Genomic DNA, 19,898 nt, shown 5'->3' with positions numbered 1-19,898 from the left:
AGGACAACAGGCAAGCAGCTTGATAGAAGACAACAACTGTTATGATTATTTATTAGAAAGTGGAAGAAACACAAGATGACTGTCAATCTCCCTCGGTCTGTGATTCCATGCAAGATGTCACTTTGTGGGGTAAGGATGAGTCTGAGAAAGGTCAGAACTACACAGGAGGACCTGGTCAATGACCTGAAGAGAACTGGGACCACAGTTACAAAGATTACATTAGTAACACATGATGCTGTCATGGTTTAAAATCCTGCAGGGCAGCAAGGTCCCCCTGCTTAAGCCAGCACATGTCCAGGCCCGTTTGAAGTTCACCAGTGACCATCTGGATGATCCAGAGGAGGCATGGGAGAAGGTCATGTGGTCAGATGAGACCAAAATAGAGCTTTTTGGAATCAACTCCACTTACCATGTTTAGAGGATGAGAACAACCCCAAGAAAACCATCCCAACCGTGAAGCATGGGAGTGGAAACATCATACTCTGGGGGTGCTCTTCTGCAAAGGGGACAGGACGACTGCACCGTATTGAAGGGAGGATGGATGGGGTCATGTATTGCAAGATTTTGGCAAACAACCTCCTTCCCTCAGTAAGAGCATTGAAGATGGGTCATGGCTGGGTCTTCCAGCATGACAATGACCCCAAACACACAGCCAGAGCAACTAAGGAGGGGCTCCGTAAGAAGCATTTCAAGGCCAGTCTCCAGACCTGAACTCAATAGAAAATCTTTGGAAGGAGCTGAAACTCCAAACCTGAAAGATTTGGAGAAGAACTGTATGGAGGAGTGGACCAAAATCCCTGATGCAGTGTGTGAAAACTTGGTCAAGAACTACAGGAAACGTTTGACCTCTGTAATTGCAAACAAAGGCTACTGTACCAAATATTAACATTGATTTTCACAGGTGTTCAAATACTTATTTGCAGCAGTAACATACAAATAAATTATTAAAAAATCATACGTTGTGATTTCCGGACTTTTTTTTTTTTTTTAGATTACGTCTCTCACAGTGGACATGCACCTAAGATGAAAATTTCAGACCCCTCCATGATTTCTAAGTGGGAGAACTTGCCAAATCGCAGGGTGTTCAAATACTTATTTTCCTCACTGTGTGTTATATATCAGAGAAAATGTGCTAAAAGACACTTTACAGAACAGAGAAAATAACAAAGAACAAAGCATCTTTATTATAGAAAGATTAAATAAAATAAACAAGAATATAAAATCAAACCTTCACTGTGCTCTGTGATAGCAGCCAATGCGGCGTCTACCCTTTATAATGTCTATGAGTGCGACTGTGGACTCTAGTACTCATATACGGATCTATGGACGTGAGTGACCTCCGTGGTGATGAGTGCTGGCACACAGCACTATAATGTAGCACAGACCCACATCAGGCATTTTTGCTCAACTCTTTGAGCACCTTGGACATTGGCGCAGTCCAAGGCCCGTGTCTTAAACCAGCACATTCGACAGAGTCCAGCATTTCAGACGGAATGTTTCTTGTTCAACAGCCACGCAAAAAGTGATGGAAAAGCACCTGATTCCTCTGTGTGTGTGTGTGTGTGTGTGCGTGTGTGTGTGTGTATGAAATGCATGTAGTCACAAAGCAGATGGCAGTGTTGCCAAAAAATGCTCTATTCAGTTCTGCTGAATAGATGCTCAAAGAATGGCATTAGTCGCCGAAGTGTGGCACAGGGAAACTCAGTGGACACACAAGACTCTGTGGTTGCCGGTAGTCGCATGGAGAAAACATAGAAGATGCTCGGTGAACGCATAGATCACCAAGAAATTTGGTCTTTACAACGCTGAAGCAATGCACAAGGCACGTTGGAACACTTAAACAGAAAGGTGTTTGTGTGTCCTTTTAATTTTTTGGACACATAAAAGATTTTTACACACGCACGTTCCAGCGATTTGTGGCTGGAACGGCTCTGCACACGCTCGCATGTTTCGTTTTGATTTTCTTTTTTTTTAAGCGTCAAGGTCAGCGTTTGCTTAGTTTTTCTTTTGTTGATTTCAGTTTTGTTTTGTTACATTATGCGCTCTTGATTCACAGGTTTTTTGGTCATGAGAGAAGTGCAGGATCATTCATCCACCTTTTTTCGACGATTTGTGACTTTGACTTTTTTTTTTCCTTCGTTCAGCTGTCATTGTGTGCTGTGTGACCAGGCCCTTACAGCTTTCCTGTCAGTGTGGTTAGCAGCCATAAGTGTCCACTGTCTGCATAGCACACTCAAGCACGTGCTGTAAAACAGCACCTGTTCTCATCAGATTTCTCTTTTTGGCAGTTTAAGGTGCAAATTGAAGGAACTCACGAAGATAGAAATATTCATCTCCTAATCTGAAAGGCCAAGAATAAGCACAGAGCAGTAAGGTAATGATGCATTTGTTCCTGCTCCTAGGAAATCCAATATACCTCTGGATTTACTGTTGGAGACTGATACATCCTCACCCATGACTCAATCAGGATAAAAGATGGTGGATTTCTGACACGCTGCTAATTTGATTCTGAACTTGCATCTGTTGCGGGGGTTTTTTTTTTTTTTCTCCTCAGTTAGACTTCAGCGATGTATTTGCATTTAGAAAAACTTAAATATGAGGGCAAACTGGAGGAGCTCAATGCTCTCCTTCTCCCTTTTAATGGCAAGAATGCGTGCACCTCCTGCTTACTGAATTGCCCCTGTGGGACTAGAGTGAATGAGCCTATTTATCCTGGGGTCTACATGCATTTCCTTGCCATTGTCTCACACGTCTAGATTCTGCCCCAAATGAGAATTTGTCCATCAGTGATGTTGATGCTCTGTAGTGCATTTAACGTAGAGCAGTAATTGAAATTATGATTTTTGTGAAAGGTGTAAGTCAGTCCTTTTGAATTTTATGTGTTTGTAGAACTGTAATGAAAAAAATATTGTCAGAAAAGTGACAATTAATTGGTCAACTGAATAATAATTTAAGTAATTTATCGATCAAAAATACCAACCACTGTTGGCATTCAGCCACTTGAATACAGGATTTGGTGCTTTTCTGCATTTTATCTAATTTCAGACACTTCTACAGGTGCTGGACTCTTAGATCATTCAAAGAAACTTGTTCTTCAGGCCAGAAGTTTTTTTTTCCCCCTTCTCAGTGTTTTAACGTTTTATGGACCAAAAGATGAGTTAAAAAAAATCTTAAAATTAAACATTTTTGACAAAATTTGACAGTCAGTATTAACTGGTCCAAGATGTACCCATTCTGTTGCCCACTGTCTGCTGTTAATGACGGCAATGCCTCTGTGACCTTCAACTAGGGCTGCAACTAATGAAAAAAATTCCTAATTAATTAATCAGTTGATTATTTTCTTGAGTAGTTGACGAGTTGATCGGCTCATAAATTGGTGAAAAATGTTGATCAGGGTTTTCCAGAGTACAAGATGATGCCTTCAAACATCTAGCTTTGTCCACATTCCAGAGATATTCAGTTTATTGCCAGCTAAGCGTAAAGAAACTAGTAAAATAAACCAGTAAGTATTCACATTTAAGAAACTGAAATCAGGGAATTTGGATTTTTTTCCCCCTTTTTTTTTTAGAGGACTCACAATGAATCATCAAAAAGTTGTTGATTAATTTGATAATCAAATAATCATTGCAGCTCTGCCTTCAACGAGAAAAGTGAGTATAAACAAAATGCAAAAAGTGAGCCGTTAAACCTGTCATGGATGTTAGATTTAATCCAGGCTGCAAGTCTCATTTTGGTAGAATTTCATTCTGTGTTGAAACAGATGAACTGCTGTCTGCACAAGCCAAGTGTGAAATGACTCAACAGGTCTCTTAGATTTGTTTGAATCAGAATAATTCCTGGTAGAGGTCTTTGCAGAGCCTTCTGCTGCTCGTCTTTTCTCTCTTTTGTTTAAAAATACATTTATCATATTGTGATTGTTTTAGAAATGGTAGCTTAGTGATAAACACTCTTGCTTCTTAGAAAGGTCCAGGATGGAAGCAAAGCTGGGACCATCTCACTGTGTGAATGTTCTCCCCGTGTTTGTATGGGTTCCTTCTGGGTGCGCCAACTTTCTCCCAATTCCAAAGACACGCAGTTTAGGTGTAACTCTAAATTCCATAGACATGAGTGAGAGTGTATGCCATTTTGTGTATATGTGTCAAACCTGCGATAAACTGGTGGCCTGTCCAGGGTGTACCCCACCTCTTGCTCAGTGACTGCTGTGATAAGCGCCAGCCACCCCCCATGACCCTTAACTGCAATAAGCGGGTTATTAAAATCAATGGATGATTGTTAGAAGAAACCTGGAGGACATTTGTTGATTGAAACATAATGTAACATGAGCGTTGCCTCTCGCTGACTTCTTAATTAATGAGGTCCGGTCTGATTCTACACCCCCCCCCCCCCCCCCACACACACACACACAAATTAAGGAAGTGCGCCACAGAGATACAAACACAACACTGACATAAGAAGGCTCATAACAGGACAAAAATGTATTATGTCCTGTCCAGTCAGACCAAGTGTTTAATTATATACTGACTTCGTCACAGCCCTGACATCTTTCTTTCTTCATTTCTTTGTTTGTTGCACAGAGGTGACATGATAATGACTAAACAAGACAAAACTATTAATCTGTTTCAAATTAATACACATCGGGTTTGGGTGGTTTAGTCCTCACACAATTTCACACATCATATATGAAGTTTTTGGGAATACATTTATACAGAAATGCTTTGAAAAGAACACTCATGAAAATGTAATTCTCTGCCATTGCTGGGTACTTTTGCAAACATATCAATGGTTTGGTAAATAATAAACATTTAATGTAGAAAAGGGAATTTTTTTTTTAGCCTAGAGAGTGTGGAAATGTGAGAGAAAGCTATCTGCAGAATGTGTGATTGGGAGTGAGGCTGTACTTTGTGACTGGCTGCTGTTAATTCCCAGAAGCCATGATAGCTATAACCATAACAGATGTAACATGACATCATCATTCACCTTCATCTGGCTCATCAAGGCTTGTTTAGTCAGTGTTCTGATGAGACATCATTGTCAGGCAATAGGGGAAAAGGTTACAGTGCTCTGTGCAGTTTTTGCCAGTTTGCTGTTGAGGTCTTTGAGGGAAAGAGTCTTTTACATGTTTACTACTTAAAATACTAATTTTTTGTTTCCTTAATTTTGTCCAGCAGGACCTAAGGAGCTGGAACTGGCACCTTTAAAAGCTGAGGATTTTCTGAATTTGCAAAGGGGACAAACAAACAGCCAGTCGCTTTGTCATTCTTTCTCTTCTGAAACTGGGCTTTTATTTGCTGCTACTGCTTACACTTCAATTGGACCTCAAAGCACAGGAGAAGAGGGATTCTTGTCCAACATGAATGTCACTTCACTCTTCTCCTTCACTAGCCCGGCAGTTAAACGGCTGCTCGGTTGGAAGCAAGGAGACGAAGAAGAGAAATGGGCTGAAAAGGCAGTAGATGCTCTGGTTAAAAAATTGAAAAAGAAGAAGGGGGCAATGGAGGAGCTGGAGAGGGCGCTCAGCTGTCCAGGTCAGCCCAGTAACTGTGTGACAATCCCTCGCTCCCTGGATGGACGGCTGCAGGTGTCCCACAGGAAAGGTCTGCCACATGTCATTTATTGTCGGGTGTGGCGCTGGCCCGACCTGCAGTCCCACCATGAGCTAAAGGCTCTAGAGTGCTGCGAGTACCCCTTTGGCTCCAAACAGAAGGATGTATGCATTAATCCCTACCACTACAAAAGAGTGGACAGTCCGGGTGAGTAAAACACTGTTGAATATGTGATAGTTTTGAACACATAGTAAACCCTAAAACCAGAAATAATTGCACAGTGACCCCAAAGGATCCTATAAATGCTTTCATTTTTTGATGTACTTAAAAACTGACAAGTGTTGACCGTCATAGAAGAAAATGAACTTGTGAACAAATTAGCACCTGTGACGAAGAACCAAGCCCCGAACTCTGGTCCAGTTCAGTGAAGCAAAGGTGGAAGTGGAAAATCTTGCTGTTACATGCGTGACTGCTTGAAGTTTGCTCGAAAATGGAGTTGCTCCCCCTTTTTTTTTTATCTTCAATCCAGGATTCTTCTTAGTGTTTGTCATCATAATTTATTTAAAAAAAATAAACATTAAACATTTTTTATGTCTTATCAATTCCACTTAGTGCAGAATTGTAGTACGATTAGGACACTAATACAGTAATAGTGACTGAATTATATTTTAGTTGTTAAAAACACATTAATTACTGCTATTATTGTTGTTGTACCTAAAAATATGTTTTCAAAAGTGGACCTTAACTCTAACAAAGGAGGGCAGGACCTTTCCGACTCCTCTGTCTGGCTCTGTGCCTGTGAGTTGTCTGTATAAACAGGAGTTAACCAGGCCATGGCAAGGAATAACTACCTGAGCGACCGGGAGGAAGGTACTGTAATATAAAATGCACATTCAGACCTGGTGCGTTTTTAGAGCGATGTGGAAGTTTTATTTAATTTTTGTAAACTTTCACCATGCAGCTCTGAGTCTGTGACCGCTCCATGCTTATGTAAGCCTGGTGCCAGCACTGTAAAACAGTGCTGGCACCAGGCTTATAGCGACGCAGGCAACTGCACTTATTTGGTGACTCAGGTTTAATAACTCCAATACAGATCATTTAAAAAATAAGTTTAAAATGCCTTGATCGAGCATTTCTGCTCAAGGTTTGTTTCTGCTACCATCCACACACTACTGCATGACGTCCTGATGTCCCAAACTATGGTGCAGGCTATGGATCACAGAACACGCATGTATTGATCACATACGTGCAAAAAATAGTGGCATTAAAAGGAATTTGCATTATTATCGCCCTAACTTATAAATATTTTACACATAAAATTTAAAGTACTGTCATTAGCATAAAGTAGGTCATACATGTAGACTTGTGCTAGAAACATATGGTGGGCACAGTTCCAGTAACCACTAATTAGTGAAGCTAACTTTTTTGTTAGCAGATTAGCTTTTCAGCTAACTTTGAAAACCATCAGTGGACCAATTAGCTTCTGCTAAATTTACAAGGTCTGTCAATAAAGTAACGGTCCTTTTTATTTTTTTTTAAACTATATGGATTTGATTCATATGTATTTACATCAGACAAGCTTGAACCCTCGTGCGCATGCGTGAGTTTTTCCATGCCTGTCGGTGACGTCATTCGCCTGTGAGCACGCCTTGTGGAAGGAGTGGTCCCGCCCCCTCTTCGGATTTTCATTGTCTGGAAATGGCGGAATGATTTGGACTTTTTTTCCATCAGAATTTTTTCAGAAGCTGTTAGAGACTGGCACCTGGAAACCATTTGAAAAATTTATCTGGCTTTTGGTGAAAATTTTACAGGCTTCACAGAGAATAAGGACTGTTACTACAGGTTTAAGGACTGCTTTAAGGACGCTCGGCGCGCCGAGCTGCGACGACGAGGCAGAAAACGCCAGATCATTTCTAAGCTGATGGCTCTGTGGATACGAGACCATCGTGTGCACTTTCTCTGGTTATCACAAGAGCTGGACATCAGCCATTTTCCGGCAGATTTCACTTTTAACAAGAGATTTTGTCATGGAAATCCGCGCGGAGGCTTCGTGCGTAACGACCGATTCGCTGTTTGAGCAAGACAAAGGAACACCTCCGTTTCGGCATGTCAGAGGACAAGTTAGGACAAGCCCAGCTCTCCACAATTTCTCTGATACTTACTGGACTGGTAAGTATTGAAAGCCGAGATAGGCATGTCCCAACTTGTCCCATGACACGCCGAAACGGAGGTGTTCCTTTGTCTCGCTCAAACATATAGTTTTTCCATATAGTTTTTGAAAAAAATAAAAAGGACCGTTACTTTATTGACAGACCTTGTAGTTCTACTAACTTTCAGTCTGCTAACATTTTTTTGTTGGTAAAAAAAGTTTAACGTCAAAAAACGTGGGCAAACACTTTTTCACACCACTGCTCACTTGTGTGACTTGAAACTGAATCCACTGACTTGAGGAGTGAGAGTACCTCCAGTTTTCAGAGAATTTATTTGTTTCAAAGATTAATACACTTGTGTTCACAGGAGAAGCTGACTGATTCAGTCACTAAACAAACTGGCACATACAGTGGGTAAAATAAGTATTGAACACTTCATCGTTTTTCTCAGTAAATATATTTCTAAAGTTGCTATTGAAATGTACTTTTTACCAGATGTCAGTAACAACCCAAGTAATCCACACATACAAAGAAATCAAACAAATAAATACACCAATTAAGTTACCGTATTTCCTTGATTAAACACCCAGCGTTTATTTTTTTCAAACTACGCCCAGGCCTGCCGCCTAAACAAGGCAGGCTTTCATTCAAGGCCAACAATTATTAACAACGTGCTGCTTGCTGTCTGCACTGTAATATGGTGTGAAGTTTCACACATATCCCTGGGTGTGGCAAACCAAAGACAACTGCTTTAGATCAGAGCCCTGTGCATTGCTTGTACCCTCTCTGAGCCTCTCTCCATGAAATGCACCTACCAAAAATTGAAACTACATGTAACGGTGGAAACCGCAAGGGCTATGATTGGTCACTTTTCCGGTTTTGCTTCTTCCTCTTCCATCATGTTTTAAAAGTTTTTGCAGTGCACATGACGATTGCATTTCGGTCATGGATCAAATAGAAGAATGTTTGGCAGAAAACTCTGCAGATATGACCAACTTTACAACATTGAATCAAAAAACTACAAAGACACTCAAATGACTCACAATTCATGAAGGGAAATTGCACGTAACATTGGTTTGTAGGTTGATGATTGTATAAAGAAGTGGAACTTGTTGAGGGACAAATTGGTCCAGAAAAGGGGGGTGGGGGGTAGGGATGGGTATCGAGAACCGGTTCCTTTCGGGTATCATTAAGAAATGATTCGATCCACCGACATCAATAAGCTTTTTGCTTAACGATTCTGTTATCGGTCCTTCAGAGTGGCCGTTGTTTTGGGGGGTGTTTGTCAGGAAAATGATTACAGACCCTGCAGTGGGTCCATAATCAACTTTTCTGCAGCGCGGCTTTGCTTTGAACCTTGAACCAATCAAAGCAGTGGTTCGCAGATTGAAGCAGTGCTTCGATCTATTGCTTTGTTTATTCTTTCTTTCTTTCGCTTAATTTTCCCCCGCTAAAACCCTAAAGAGCATACGTCTGTGAGTATTATTTACCTTTTTTATGTTAAACCGACCTGTTATGGTCTTCTGAAACAGTTGATAGATGTATTTTATAACTTAAAAACGGGAGCGATGCTAACGCGTTAGCATGTCTATGGCATTTTCAATGTTAAAAGTTATCATTAAGCAGTTGCAGGTCTCATCACATTCGGGTGCATTTGTTTTCAAATTGTAATATTTTTTAAATTTATTTTTGTTTATATATTAATAATCTGATTATTATATACAATTTTAGAGAAAGAGACAAAAAGAACCTGAATAGAAACACAACAGAAAATATAAAACCAACTAACAATGAACATAAATAAATACATACATACATACATACAGAATAAATAAGTGTTTCCTGTGAACACCTAGTGACTCTTACACCTCCATTTCATCCCTGTCTTATTTAAGTTTAATGACAGTTTGTTTCGGTCAAACCATATTATATTTTCAATGTGTTAATTTCTTCAGTGATTTCCTCCAGAACTATCTGCCAAGCTAGAAAACTGCTGCATCCTTGTAAGAGCAGAATACTACTGGAATGAATTTGAATAAGGAAAGTTTTTTTTTTTTTTTTTTTCTCACCTAAATGGATGCTGCACTCACTCCAGCTTATTGTCTGGAATCCCAGATTGCATTTCAGAGCTTCTAGAATTCAAACATTTTCGTGCACATGGTGTTGGGGGGTAATTTTGGGTTTCAGCTTTTTTTGTTTTTCACCACTTTCATCCCTGAATATGTCAATCGTGAGTCACTTTTGTGCAGATTAAAGTTACTAACTGGGACTCCTGTCTTGTTGCGAGAAACAAACGAGAATCGTCCTCCGTTCTGTTCACACAGCTCCAAATGCTGCGCGGCTCTCTGGTGAGTCAAGTTAGAACGATAGTCCAGTCGGAATTAATAACTTCAAAGTGAAACACTGTTTTATTTATTTTTATTTATGTCCAGAGATCAAGGATACAGTGACCAATTTCATATTTATTTACTTTAAGACTCAATGAAATACATAGAAAACCTGTAAAGCCTGCTTTTAGTACAAAATTCACGAGGTATCGATAAGGGAATCGATAAGGAATCGGATCGATAAGTAGAATCGATAATGGCATCGATATCGATAAAGTTTTATCAATACCCATCCCTAGTGGGGGGGGGGAGACAAACCAGGAACCGTAGACTGTACATGTACAAGGAACAGTGGCGGTGCAGATGGAAAGAAAGTCCAATGGCAGGTGCCTCCACTTACATGTTTATAGGGTGTAACATAGGCAAAACAAAGTTTGTTTTTTTGAGTTACAAGATGATAGCACTTATTGTATTTTAGTTATTGTTTTAATGTTTGATTTACTATCTCACTGGTTATTTTCCAACAGTTTCTTGAACATTACATTTTCTCTTTGTCATGCAGGCATAGTCTGTGTGTTGGCACGTTCTTGTGAACATAAGTTAAATATATGTTTGATATGTAGCCAGTCGGTGGTTCGGTTAGCGGGGACTGGAGTGCATACAAATGAAGGGAGCATATCTTTAAAAAGCACTTTATATCAGGACCACTGCATGGTAGAAATTTCATTCTGACACCATGGTCACCTCATATGTATTGCATTTTTTCAAATTGACTGTTGCTATGATATTTGCATAAATATGCACACTAATGAGGGAACCTTTAACTTCTGTCTTGCTGCTGTTTCTGTAAAGTTCACATTGACACAACTGGTACCTCTAGTGGAGGACATATTGGAACATGGGTGTTGCTATGCTATTTACATAAATATGCACACTAATGACGGGACTCATGGTGGGACGGTATGCACCCCATGTTCTCCACTTCTTGTTTATATTTGGTGCCAGGGGCCTTGAACACTTTGAGGTCAGATATTGTCATTTTCACCTGGTGAATTTTGACACCACATTGCCCATAAAGCAGCGTTATTTCCACCAGGTCAACACATTTATTTTCTTGCTTTTCAAACTATGGCACTTGCTGAAAAGCAATGTAATTAAGAATTTAAGAACTATAATTACCTGAACATACTGAACCCAACAGCAGGGAAGAAGTGGTAGGTAATGTTATCATTGGGTCAGTGCTCTGATTGGATCACTAAATTCGGTTGAAGAAGGTGAAAGAACAGCCTTATTACCACCCCTGTACGTCCTTTCCCACTGCCAGAACTTGACCTACTTCCCAGATGTTGCAGATATTTACAGGAACAGCCCTGTAATTGGCCTTCTCAGCCGTTCTGTGTGGAGTGCAGGGAAGATCCACTGGGGTCGTGCAGCTGCATATGCAATGTAATAATTGTGTGATAGTTTTGGACACTCGTTTTGGTTCTTCTGCTTTTGTTCTCATTTCGCTAATCTGGCTCGGTACTTGATACTTACTGCCTTCTCTTACAACAGTTCTTCAGGGCCGTTCAGAAGTACCCATCTTAGAGCATGGAATCATTCCCCCCCCAAAATGCCTTGAAAATCACCTTTCATGGGCTTTCTGGTGCCCTTTGGCAAGTACTTCAGTTCCTAAAATTGGTCCCAGTGTACAGTTGAGTACCTTTCAGAGGAGCATCTGGCATGTGTGTGTGTGTGTGTGTGTGTGTGTGTGTGTGTGTGTGTGTGTGTGTGTGTGTGTGTGTGTGTGTGTGTGTGTGTGTGTGTGTGAGTGAGTGAGTGAGTGAGTGGGTTAAAATGAAACATTACCACAAGCACACCATTTACTCTTTGTTGTTATCCATCACTTCAAAAATTAGAAATTGAAAACAACCTGACCCTAAAGCTGTCTTTCATTAGAGTTAAAAGATGTTTGTGTATTGCAAATGCAAGATAAGTCAAACACAACTATTTCTTCTTATTTAGAGGGACACCAGCCGATGAGAGTCAAACAGCTGTCTGTGCAGGGTGTTCACATTAAAGGGGAGAATGAGGTCTTTGTTGTTTTCACATTATTTGCACACATGTTCCAGTTTGCATGCATGCATCCAGTTACAGACACGGAGACCGGTGACTGCACACACAAGACTGGAACGGAAAACCAGTCACCCACATACAATGGGAGGAAAGAGTTGTTGCGTGCCTCGCACACTTCTTGTTTTAGGAGTGGGTGGAAGACAGAGGGCTAAGGTGAGCCACCCCCAGAGCACCTGTCTGTCCACACTGCACCCCCCTCTCACTACACGCCTACTCTCGCACATCCTGTCAATCTCCCTTCACTATTCCACCAAGCAGCACAGCTGTCTGGCTGCTCTACAAATAACCTTTTAAATAAACGTCCACGCTGAAGCGTCAGCCTCCTGCAGTCCACATAGGCTACCTGCCGAAACACAGGCAGCAGCGCGGGGCCTGTCTAGAATTTCATCACACGCTTTATTTATCTCTGCAGGTATTTATAGTCACAAGTGAGCAAGTCGCTGTGATGTGTGCGCATGGCACCTGAATAGCTCTCGGTATTTACTCCAGCTCATGAATTCTCTGAGGATGACTTGTCTCCTAATGTCTTTTCAAAGCAGAAAAGCTGACATTCTAGCCAAATACAGCTGGTTAAGAAGACAAGCAGAATGGAAACTTGCTTTTTAAGAAAATGCAGAGACATCTTCAAAGATGTGTTATAGATAATGACAGAAAAGATTTTTGCTTCGATTTCATTTTTTACCCGAGGCCATCAAAATATGGCTATTGGGTATTGCGAAGGCTTTGCGTCCGTCTGTCTGTGCTCAGCATAAGTTGAGTCCTATCACTGCCAGGGTCTTCAAATTCACAGGGAACATTCTTGGGGCACAGTCCTTGGACAAGTTCAAAGATGGCTAACCTTGACCTATTTTAAAAGGTCAAAGGTCACATTCTGTTTCCTATTGTTATGCTATGAATCATGCAGATCTGTTTTTTGGGGCGGGGGCGAGAGCCAATTACAGTAGAGAGGCACTGTGACATCATTGGCTGGTCTCTCACTGGCTGCCAATTCAGCATGGCAGGATCCGCTCTGAAACCACTGCGTTTGTGGCATTTGTCATATATTATGTAGAAGCTAGCAAGAAATAAACACTTCTAAAACCGAAAATGCTATTTTTTAACCTGATAACACCTCTGGAGTGATTTACGACATCTCACAGATGTCAGTGTGCACACGCACCTCTTTTCAAAAGGTCATATATGCGCACACGCATGCCCTCCTGCAGACGCCGTTAAAACATAAATAAAATATTGTTTATGATTGATTGAGTTTATTCTGCAACATCAATATAAACATACAGAGGTGAATATATCAATGATACACAGATAACATAATGAAGCATAAACATTTATTTCCATTGTGTTCCTTGTGAAATTATAACATGGCAAAATAAAGGGGCTTTATTGCACATGTACAAATTGTAAATAAGACAGTAGGATCTTAATAATTAATGTAAATAACAATAAATGTATAATTTATTTATATATATGGTTTGCACTAGGATACCTATTAATAATTGCAAATTATAAAGAAGACAGTGTTCATACAACACAGGTATTTTAGCATTGTGTTATGTTTTTATTTTACTCACTAATAAAGGGAAAACTCTTTTGGCTGGTTATAGTGTTTCACATCTGAGTATTTGCTATTTTCTCTGTTTTTATGACTCTATGACTTAACTAGGATTTGGACTGCTGGGCAAACGTAAAGGAATTATTTAATGTCCTCGACATCTGTGGCAGCTTGAAGTGGACTTTTTTCTGTCCTATTTTTCTTGCATTTTGTAGACCCCTGGTTCCCCACCTGGGGTCCAACACATATCCTTCCCCCTCAGGGATTTCTCCAAAGATCACAGAATTGTTGTGAGGTTTTGTCAGCTTTAAAGTTATCGGCATTAGAAATGCATAATAGCTCACTGATTAGCCCATAGATATTAAAAGATCGTTGTTTTTCTTTGGACGAAACAAGAAGAAAAGGGAAAACTAATTACAGGTGTATATGCGTTAAAGTTCTTTTTTGCTGAAAACAAAAGAAATTAAAATTAATTACTTCATTCTTTGTGCAGGTGTGTGTGGGCTGGGTGGGGCTCAGCCGTGCATAAGGGGAAAAAAGTAAATTGATGACTGACAGACAATAAAAATGGTTATTAGATGCAGCTGTAACATTGTGATCTGTAGTTGTTACGTTTGTATGCATATATGTGCAATCGCACTTATTTGTGCGTGCATGTGGAACATAGTAGGTACAGAGTATGTTCACTAATCAAAAGATAATAGCTCACTTAATCTTTTATTGTTAATGAGGACAAACAGGCCACCAGATTTTGACAAAATAAATCTGTTTATTGGACTAACTGCCAAAATGTGTGACTCGAAATTTTAAATCTTGGTATGATATTGTGTATTTAGATTGCAAACTGTTATTCTTTTTTACTTTCACTTTTCATACTTCTGTTTCTTACCCTGTGTGCTGCTATGCCATGCTGCTGGAACCTCAATTTCCCTGAGGGAATCTTCCCAAGGGTTTAATAAAATTCTGTTTAATCTAATATGATGGGGAAATGTGGATTAAAAACACATCTAATAAAAAATGTAATACTTTTGAGTATTAGGTAAGGAAGCATTTTTTTAATATAAATTGCAATATTTCATGGCAGTATATGTATACACTATACTCTGGGATGTGTACCATGAAAAACTGAGGATCTACAACATTGACTACAAATTTGTCATGTTAATTTTTTTATGTGATTACACAAAATGCTCTGTAAAATCTACAGTCAGAATGTTCAGGATGTGGAAACTATAGATTCTCAAACTAGTTGTTAACATTTCAGGTGTGTGTGATTCTACAGTTACAAGAGGGTGAGACACATCTGTTGCTTTTCTGATATGACATACTTCCAAATAAGCAAGATGTTTCTGAATATACAATGCCGTGAGTGATGTAGTGATGTGAAAGTGGCCACAGTTTAATAATTTATTAGGCATGGAGTGTCTTTGGAATCTCAACATAAAATAAAAACCTTTAAGAAATCTGTAAATGTGAAATACAGTTCTTACATGATGGTAATGTTTATTAATTCAGTTATATGCCAGTGTCTCACAGTACTTCTTGTTCATCTTTGTGCCTCCCTTTTCAGTGCTGCCCCCTGTGTTGGTGCCAAGGAACAGTGAGTTCAACGCCAAGCATACCATGTTGCCTCGCTTCCGTAATCCTCTCCAACAGAATGAGCCGCACATGCCCCAGAATGCCACCTTCCCAGAATCTTTTGCTCAGGCCAACACAATGCCTTTCCCCCATTCCCCAGGGAACAGTTACCCAAATTCGCCTGGAAGTGGCAGCAGTGCCACTTTCCCTCATTCCCCATCCAGTTCTGACCCTGGCAGTCCATTCCAAATGCCAGGTGAGACTTTTTCTGCAGAAATTGTGCAAAAAAGATTAATAAATTAGTTTGTCAAATGAACAATAATAAATGACAGTTTTGGCAATTGTGCATTATTTTAAGGCTTTTATCATGCAGTAACAATTTTTGAAGGATTCCTGCTCTCCATAAGGGGATTTTCTGATTATTATCCACTTTGTATTATAATCACATGAATATACGAGGGCTGTCAATAAAGTAATGGTCCTTTTTATTTTTTTCAAAAACTATATGGATTTCATTCATATGTTTTTACATCAGACATGCTTGAACCCTCGTGTGCATGCGTGAGTTTTTCCACGCCTGTCGGTGACGTCATTCGCCTGTGAGCACTCCTTGTGGGAGGAGTCGTCCAGCCCCTCGTCGGAATTCCTTTGTCTGAGAAGTTGCTGAGAGACTGGCGCGTTGTTTGATCAAAATTTTTTCTAAACCTGTGAGACACATCGAAGTGGACACGGTTCGAAAAATTAAGCTGGTTTTCAGTGAAAATTTTAACAGCTGATGAGAGATTTTGAGGTGATTCTGTCGCTTTAAGGACTTCCCACGGTGCGAGACGTCGCTCAGCGCTCTCAGCCGCCGTCGTCAGCCTGTTCAAGCTGAAAACCTCCACATTTCAGGCTCTATTGATCCAGGACGTCGTGAGAGAACAGAGAAGTTTCAGAAGAAGTCGGTTTCAGCATTTTATCCGGATATTCCACTGTTAAAGGAGATTTTTTTAATGAAAGACGTGCGGACGGATCCGCGCGTTGGGACGCAGCCGACGCGGTGCGGCAGCACAGGAAAAACACCTCCGTGTTGATAACCATTTGTAAAATCCAGGCGGCTTTTGATGGCTTTCAGTGGAGTGAGTATATGAGAAATTGTTTAACAGGCAGGACATGTTCCAACTTGTCCTTAAGGCTTTCAACAGAGGTGTTTTTCCTGTGGCGGAGCGTCGCGGCGGCTGCGTCCCGACGCGCGGACCCGTCCGCACGTCTTTCATTAAAAAAATCTCCTTTAACAGTGGAATATCCGGATAAAATGCTGAAACCGACTTCTTCTGAAACTTCTCTGTTCTCTCACGACGTCCTGGATCAATAGAGCCTGAAATGTGGAGGTTTTCAGCTTGAACAGGCTGACGACCCTGCCTGAGAGCGCTGAGCGACGTCTCACACCGTGGGAAGTCCTTAAAGCGACAGAATCACCTCAAAATCTCTCATCAGCCGTTAAAATTTTCACTGAAAACCAGCTTAATTTTTCAAACCGTGTCCACTTCGATGTGTCTCACAGGTTTAGAAAAAATTTTGATCAAACAAAGCGCCAGTCTCTCAGCAACTTCTCAGACAAAGGAATTCCGACGAGGGGCTGGACGACTCCTCCCACAAGGAGTGCTCACAGGCGAATGACGTCACCGACAGGCGTGGAAAAACTCACGCATGCGCACGAGGGTTCAAGCATGTCTGACGTAAAAACATATGAATGAAATCCATATAGTTCTTGAAAAAATAAAAAGGACCTATACTTTACGGACAGACCTCGTATATTTTGATGTGATTGCCCAAAATGCACATTTTAAAGATATTTGATGGTTGTGGAGCCTGGGATGAAGATTTTACTGTTGTTTTTGTTACTTTGTGATATTTCCACAGTTACCATTTAATTTTTGGCTTACTCGTTAATGTAAATTGTCATTAGTTGCAACCCTGCTCTGAACAACTAACATCCATGCTCACTCGCTTGATGATGCAGAGACTCCGCCTCCTGCCTACATGCCCCCAGAGGAGCAGATGACTCAGGATTGCCCCCAGCCAATGGACACCAACCTCTTGGCTCCACCCTTGCCACAAGAGAGTAACAACAGGGCAGGGAACCATGGTAATAACTATTATGCATACGCAATTAACACATTTTTCCTTAACTTTATTGACATATAATTCCCATAAAACTCTAAATGATCAGCTTCATCTGCAGGTGAATTGATTTCTTGAAATCCTGATCATTAATGTTTTTAAATTGTTTGGTTCAACTTCCTATCCCACAAAAGGAAAATCTCCCTTGAACTTGTTTGCAGTATCTTGTCCCGTACATCTGCCAGGAACCTTAGCCAGGGAAAAAAATCTGCCCTAATAAATTGAATCAATGTCTGTGAGTGCAAACCCAGGGGAAACTCGAAGCCTCAACAAATTAAGCCCGACCTCAGAGCAGCTTTATGAGACCTACAAAACCTGAGGCTTATGTCATCTGTGCTGGTGGCAATGACTTCAAACTCCTTAATGATAAGATTCACTAATTACATCCAAGTTTCACATTCAAAATGTGGCACGTTAATAGTTGCAGTATCAACTGTGGTTTTGCTTTTATTGTGCTCAACTGCAACATTTGAACTCTGTATTCATAAATTTCTAATACGTAGAATATGCAAAAACATCTGTTGGATTCCATGAACAATCACTTTGTCACTCTTTAAAATAAAATATCAAAAGGATGCCTTGACACATCTTGGGTATGATTTCAGTTAGATTTTTAATGAGCCATTTGCAGTTTCACTTTACTGGCTGTGTGTACTTGAGCGACCAAAGGAACCATAACTGACTTAATGAGTCATTTCAGTTAGATCAGTCCCATATTACATTGAAATAATAGTGGAACTTTGAGAACTTTTGGGTTTTCAATAATTATCCTACAAAATATTCTTTGACTCAAAGTGCAGCAACTGCTGCAGATTTCAGTCCACACACAACAAGAGCCGTGCTGGGAAATGCAGCTGAAATGTTTGCTGGCAAGTGGGTGTTTTGGGAGCTTTTTAAGTTCTTTTCCACAAGCTGCATCCTGTAGAGGGGAGTGTGTTTCTATTGTAAACTAGTTCTGGGAAGTAGACAGACAAAACACACCTGCTAGTCAGTGCCACACTACAGAGTAAGTTTGAGAAAAGTATGTGCTTAGACAAACATGATTTATTCCACTCCAGCAGGGTGAGGCCAGCTGGCAGCGCCTCACTGGAGATACCAGGTACAGAGACCATGATCAGGCACCTTGTATTGACTGCTGGTCTGTTCCATAAAAGCTGTCACACAGATCGTATGCAGTCTGCACTGTTTTACTTTATAGCAGATCTGCATTGATTTTGCTTGAGTGTAAATGCATACAAATATTGCTGGTGGGTCCTGTAAATTTCTTTATATTTATTGACAGTTCAGAATAAATAGTAGCGAGGATGCGTGAGATTGAAGACGGTCTCCTGTTGATTTTTAGTTTTAAGCCTTTTTTATGCCTTTAGTGGCATTTACTGGTGTTTGTTTATTTATTTATTTATTTATTTAATAGATGAATAAAAGCTGTTAAGTCTGGCAAAAGGTGCCAATTTTATGTAATAGATGTAAAATAGGGTTGGAATTGTATAAAAGCACTAGGAAAATAAGGTATTGGTCTTGAGTATTTAAGAAAAGTGTAGGTCAAAGTCTTTCTACAGTTTGATGGCTGCATCAGAAAACAGCAGCATTGGTTAGTTTTTGTATTTTTCCTGTTGTCTCAAACATAGATCTTTCAATTCCTGATGATGTCAGTTCTGGGAAGCCTTAAATTTTAAAGTCCTTTGGTGTAATTTATCAGTACTTGATTTTACCGACTGCTATGATGAAGGCAAAGAAGAAAAAAAAATCCAAATCCTTTTGAAGTTAGTTGCCGTATTGAGCAAGATCACAAAAATTAATCCAAGGATGTGGCTTTTTGTATTCCTGAAATATTCACTTTGAAAAATCTGTAACTTGAAATAAATCATCTTTTTGCCTCACTCATTGCCAGACCTGAGAATGTCTTTCCTGAAATGGTTTTCCGTCAGTTAGTACAAAGTCAGTTATTCCTTTATCACATGTTCCAGAGTAATACATTTTAGTTTTGGATATGTTCTTTATGCCAAAAACACCCATGGCTTACAAATTGATCATAAAGTGACACAAGAAGTTGGAAAAATATTTTATTTTTCCTTGGGGACTTTATTGTGTGTTCTGTGCAGATGTGCAGCCTGTGGCCTATGAAGAACCCAAACACTGGTGTAATATTGTTTACTACGAGCTCAACAATAGAGTTGGAGAAGCATTCCAGGCTTCCTCCACCAGTGTGCTCGTAGATGGCTTCACAGATCCCTCCAACAACCGCAACCGATTCTGCGTCGGCCTTCTATCCAACGTCAACCGCAACTCCACCATTGAGAACACCCGACGGCACATTGGCAAAGGTGGAGTACACATAAATGACCGTTCAGTGATAAGAGATGAGGCTGCATCAATTTATGTGGTTAATAGCTTTTGGGATTGAGAATGAGAGGATAATAACAGTGAATGTTTTGGTATGGCTTTTTACTACACAACTATACATTTGTCA

The 19,898-nt window shown here is 40.2% G+C and overlaps 1 protein-coding gene across 3 annotated transcripts in view; it reads left to right on the top strand.

The window, feature by feature from the left end:
• smad1 (SMAD family member 1) overlaps nt 1-19,898 on the top strand; it is a 46,372-nt gene that overhangs the window by 22,715 nt on the left and 3,759 nt on the right. For 2 of the 3 annotated variants that reach the window (XM_034187756.1, XM_034187753.1), the window contains exons 2-5: nt 5,166-5,750; nt 15,258-15,521; nt 17,268-17,393; nt 19,531-19,752. In XM_034187756.1, the coding sequence (XP_034043647.1) occupies nt 5,351-5,750; nt 15,258-15,521; nt 17,268-17,393; nt 19,531-19,752 (1,012 nt within the window). In that variant the 5' untranslated portion in view covers nt 5,166-5,350. The remainder of the gene's footprint in view (nt 1-5,165; nt 5,751-15,257; nt 15,522-17,267; nt 17,394-19,530; nt 19,753-19,898) is intronic. The other variant, XM_034187755.1, reaches the window with a different exon arrangement.

This window comes from Thalassophryne amazonica, chromosome 15 (assembly GCF_902500255.1).
Source record: "Thalassophryne amazonica chromosome 15, fThaAma1.1, whole genome shotgun sequence".
NCBI lineage: Eukaryota > Metazoa > Chordata > Actinopteri > Batrachoidiformes > Batrachoididae > Thalassophryne > Thalassophryne amazonica.
This window is presented reverse-complemented; position numbering and strand designations above follow the sequence as displayed.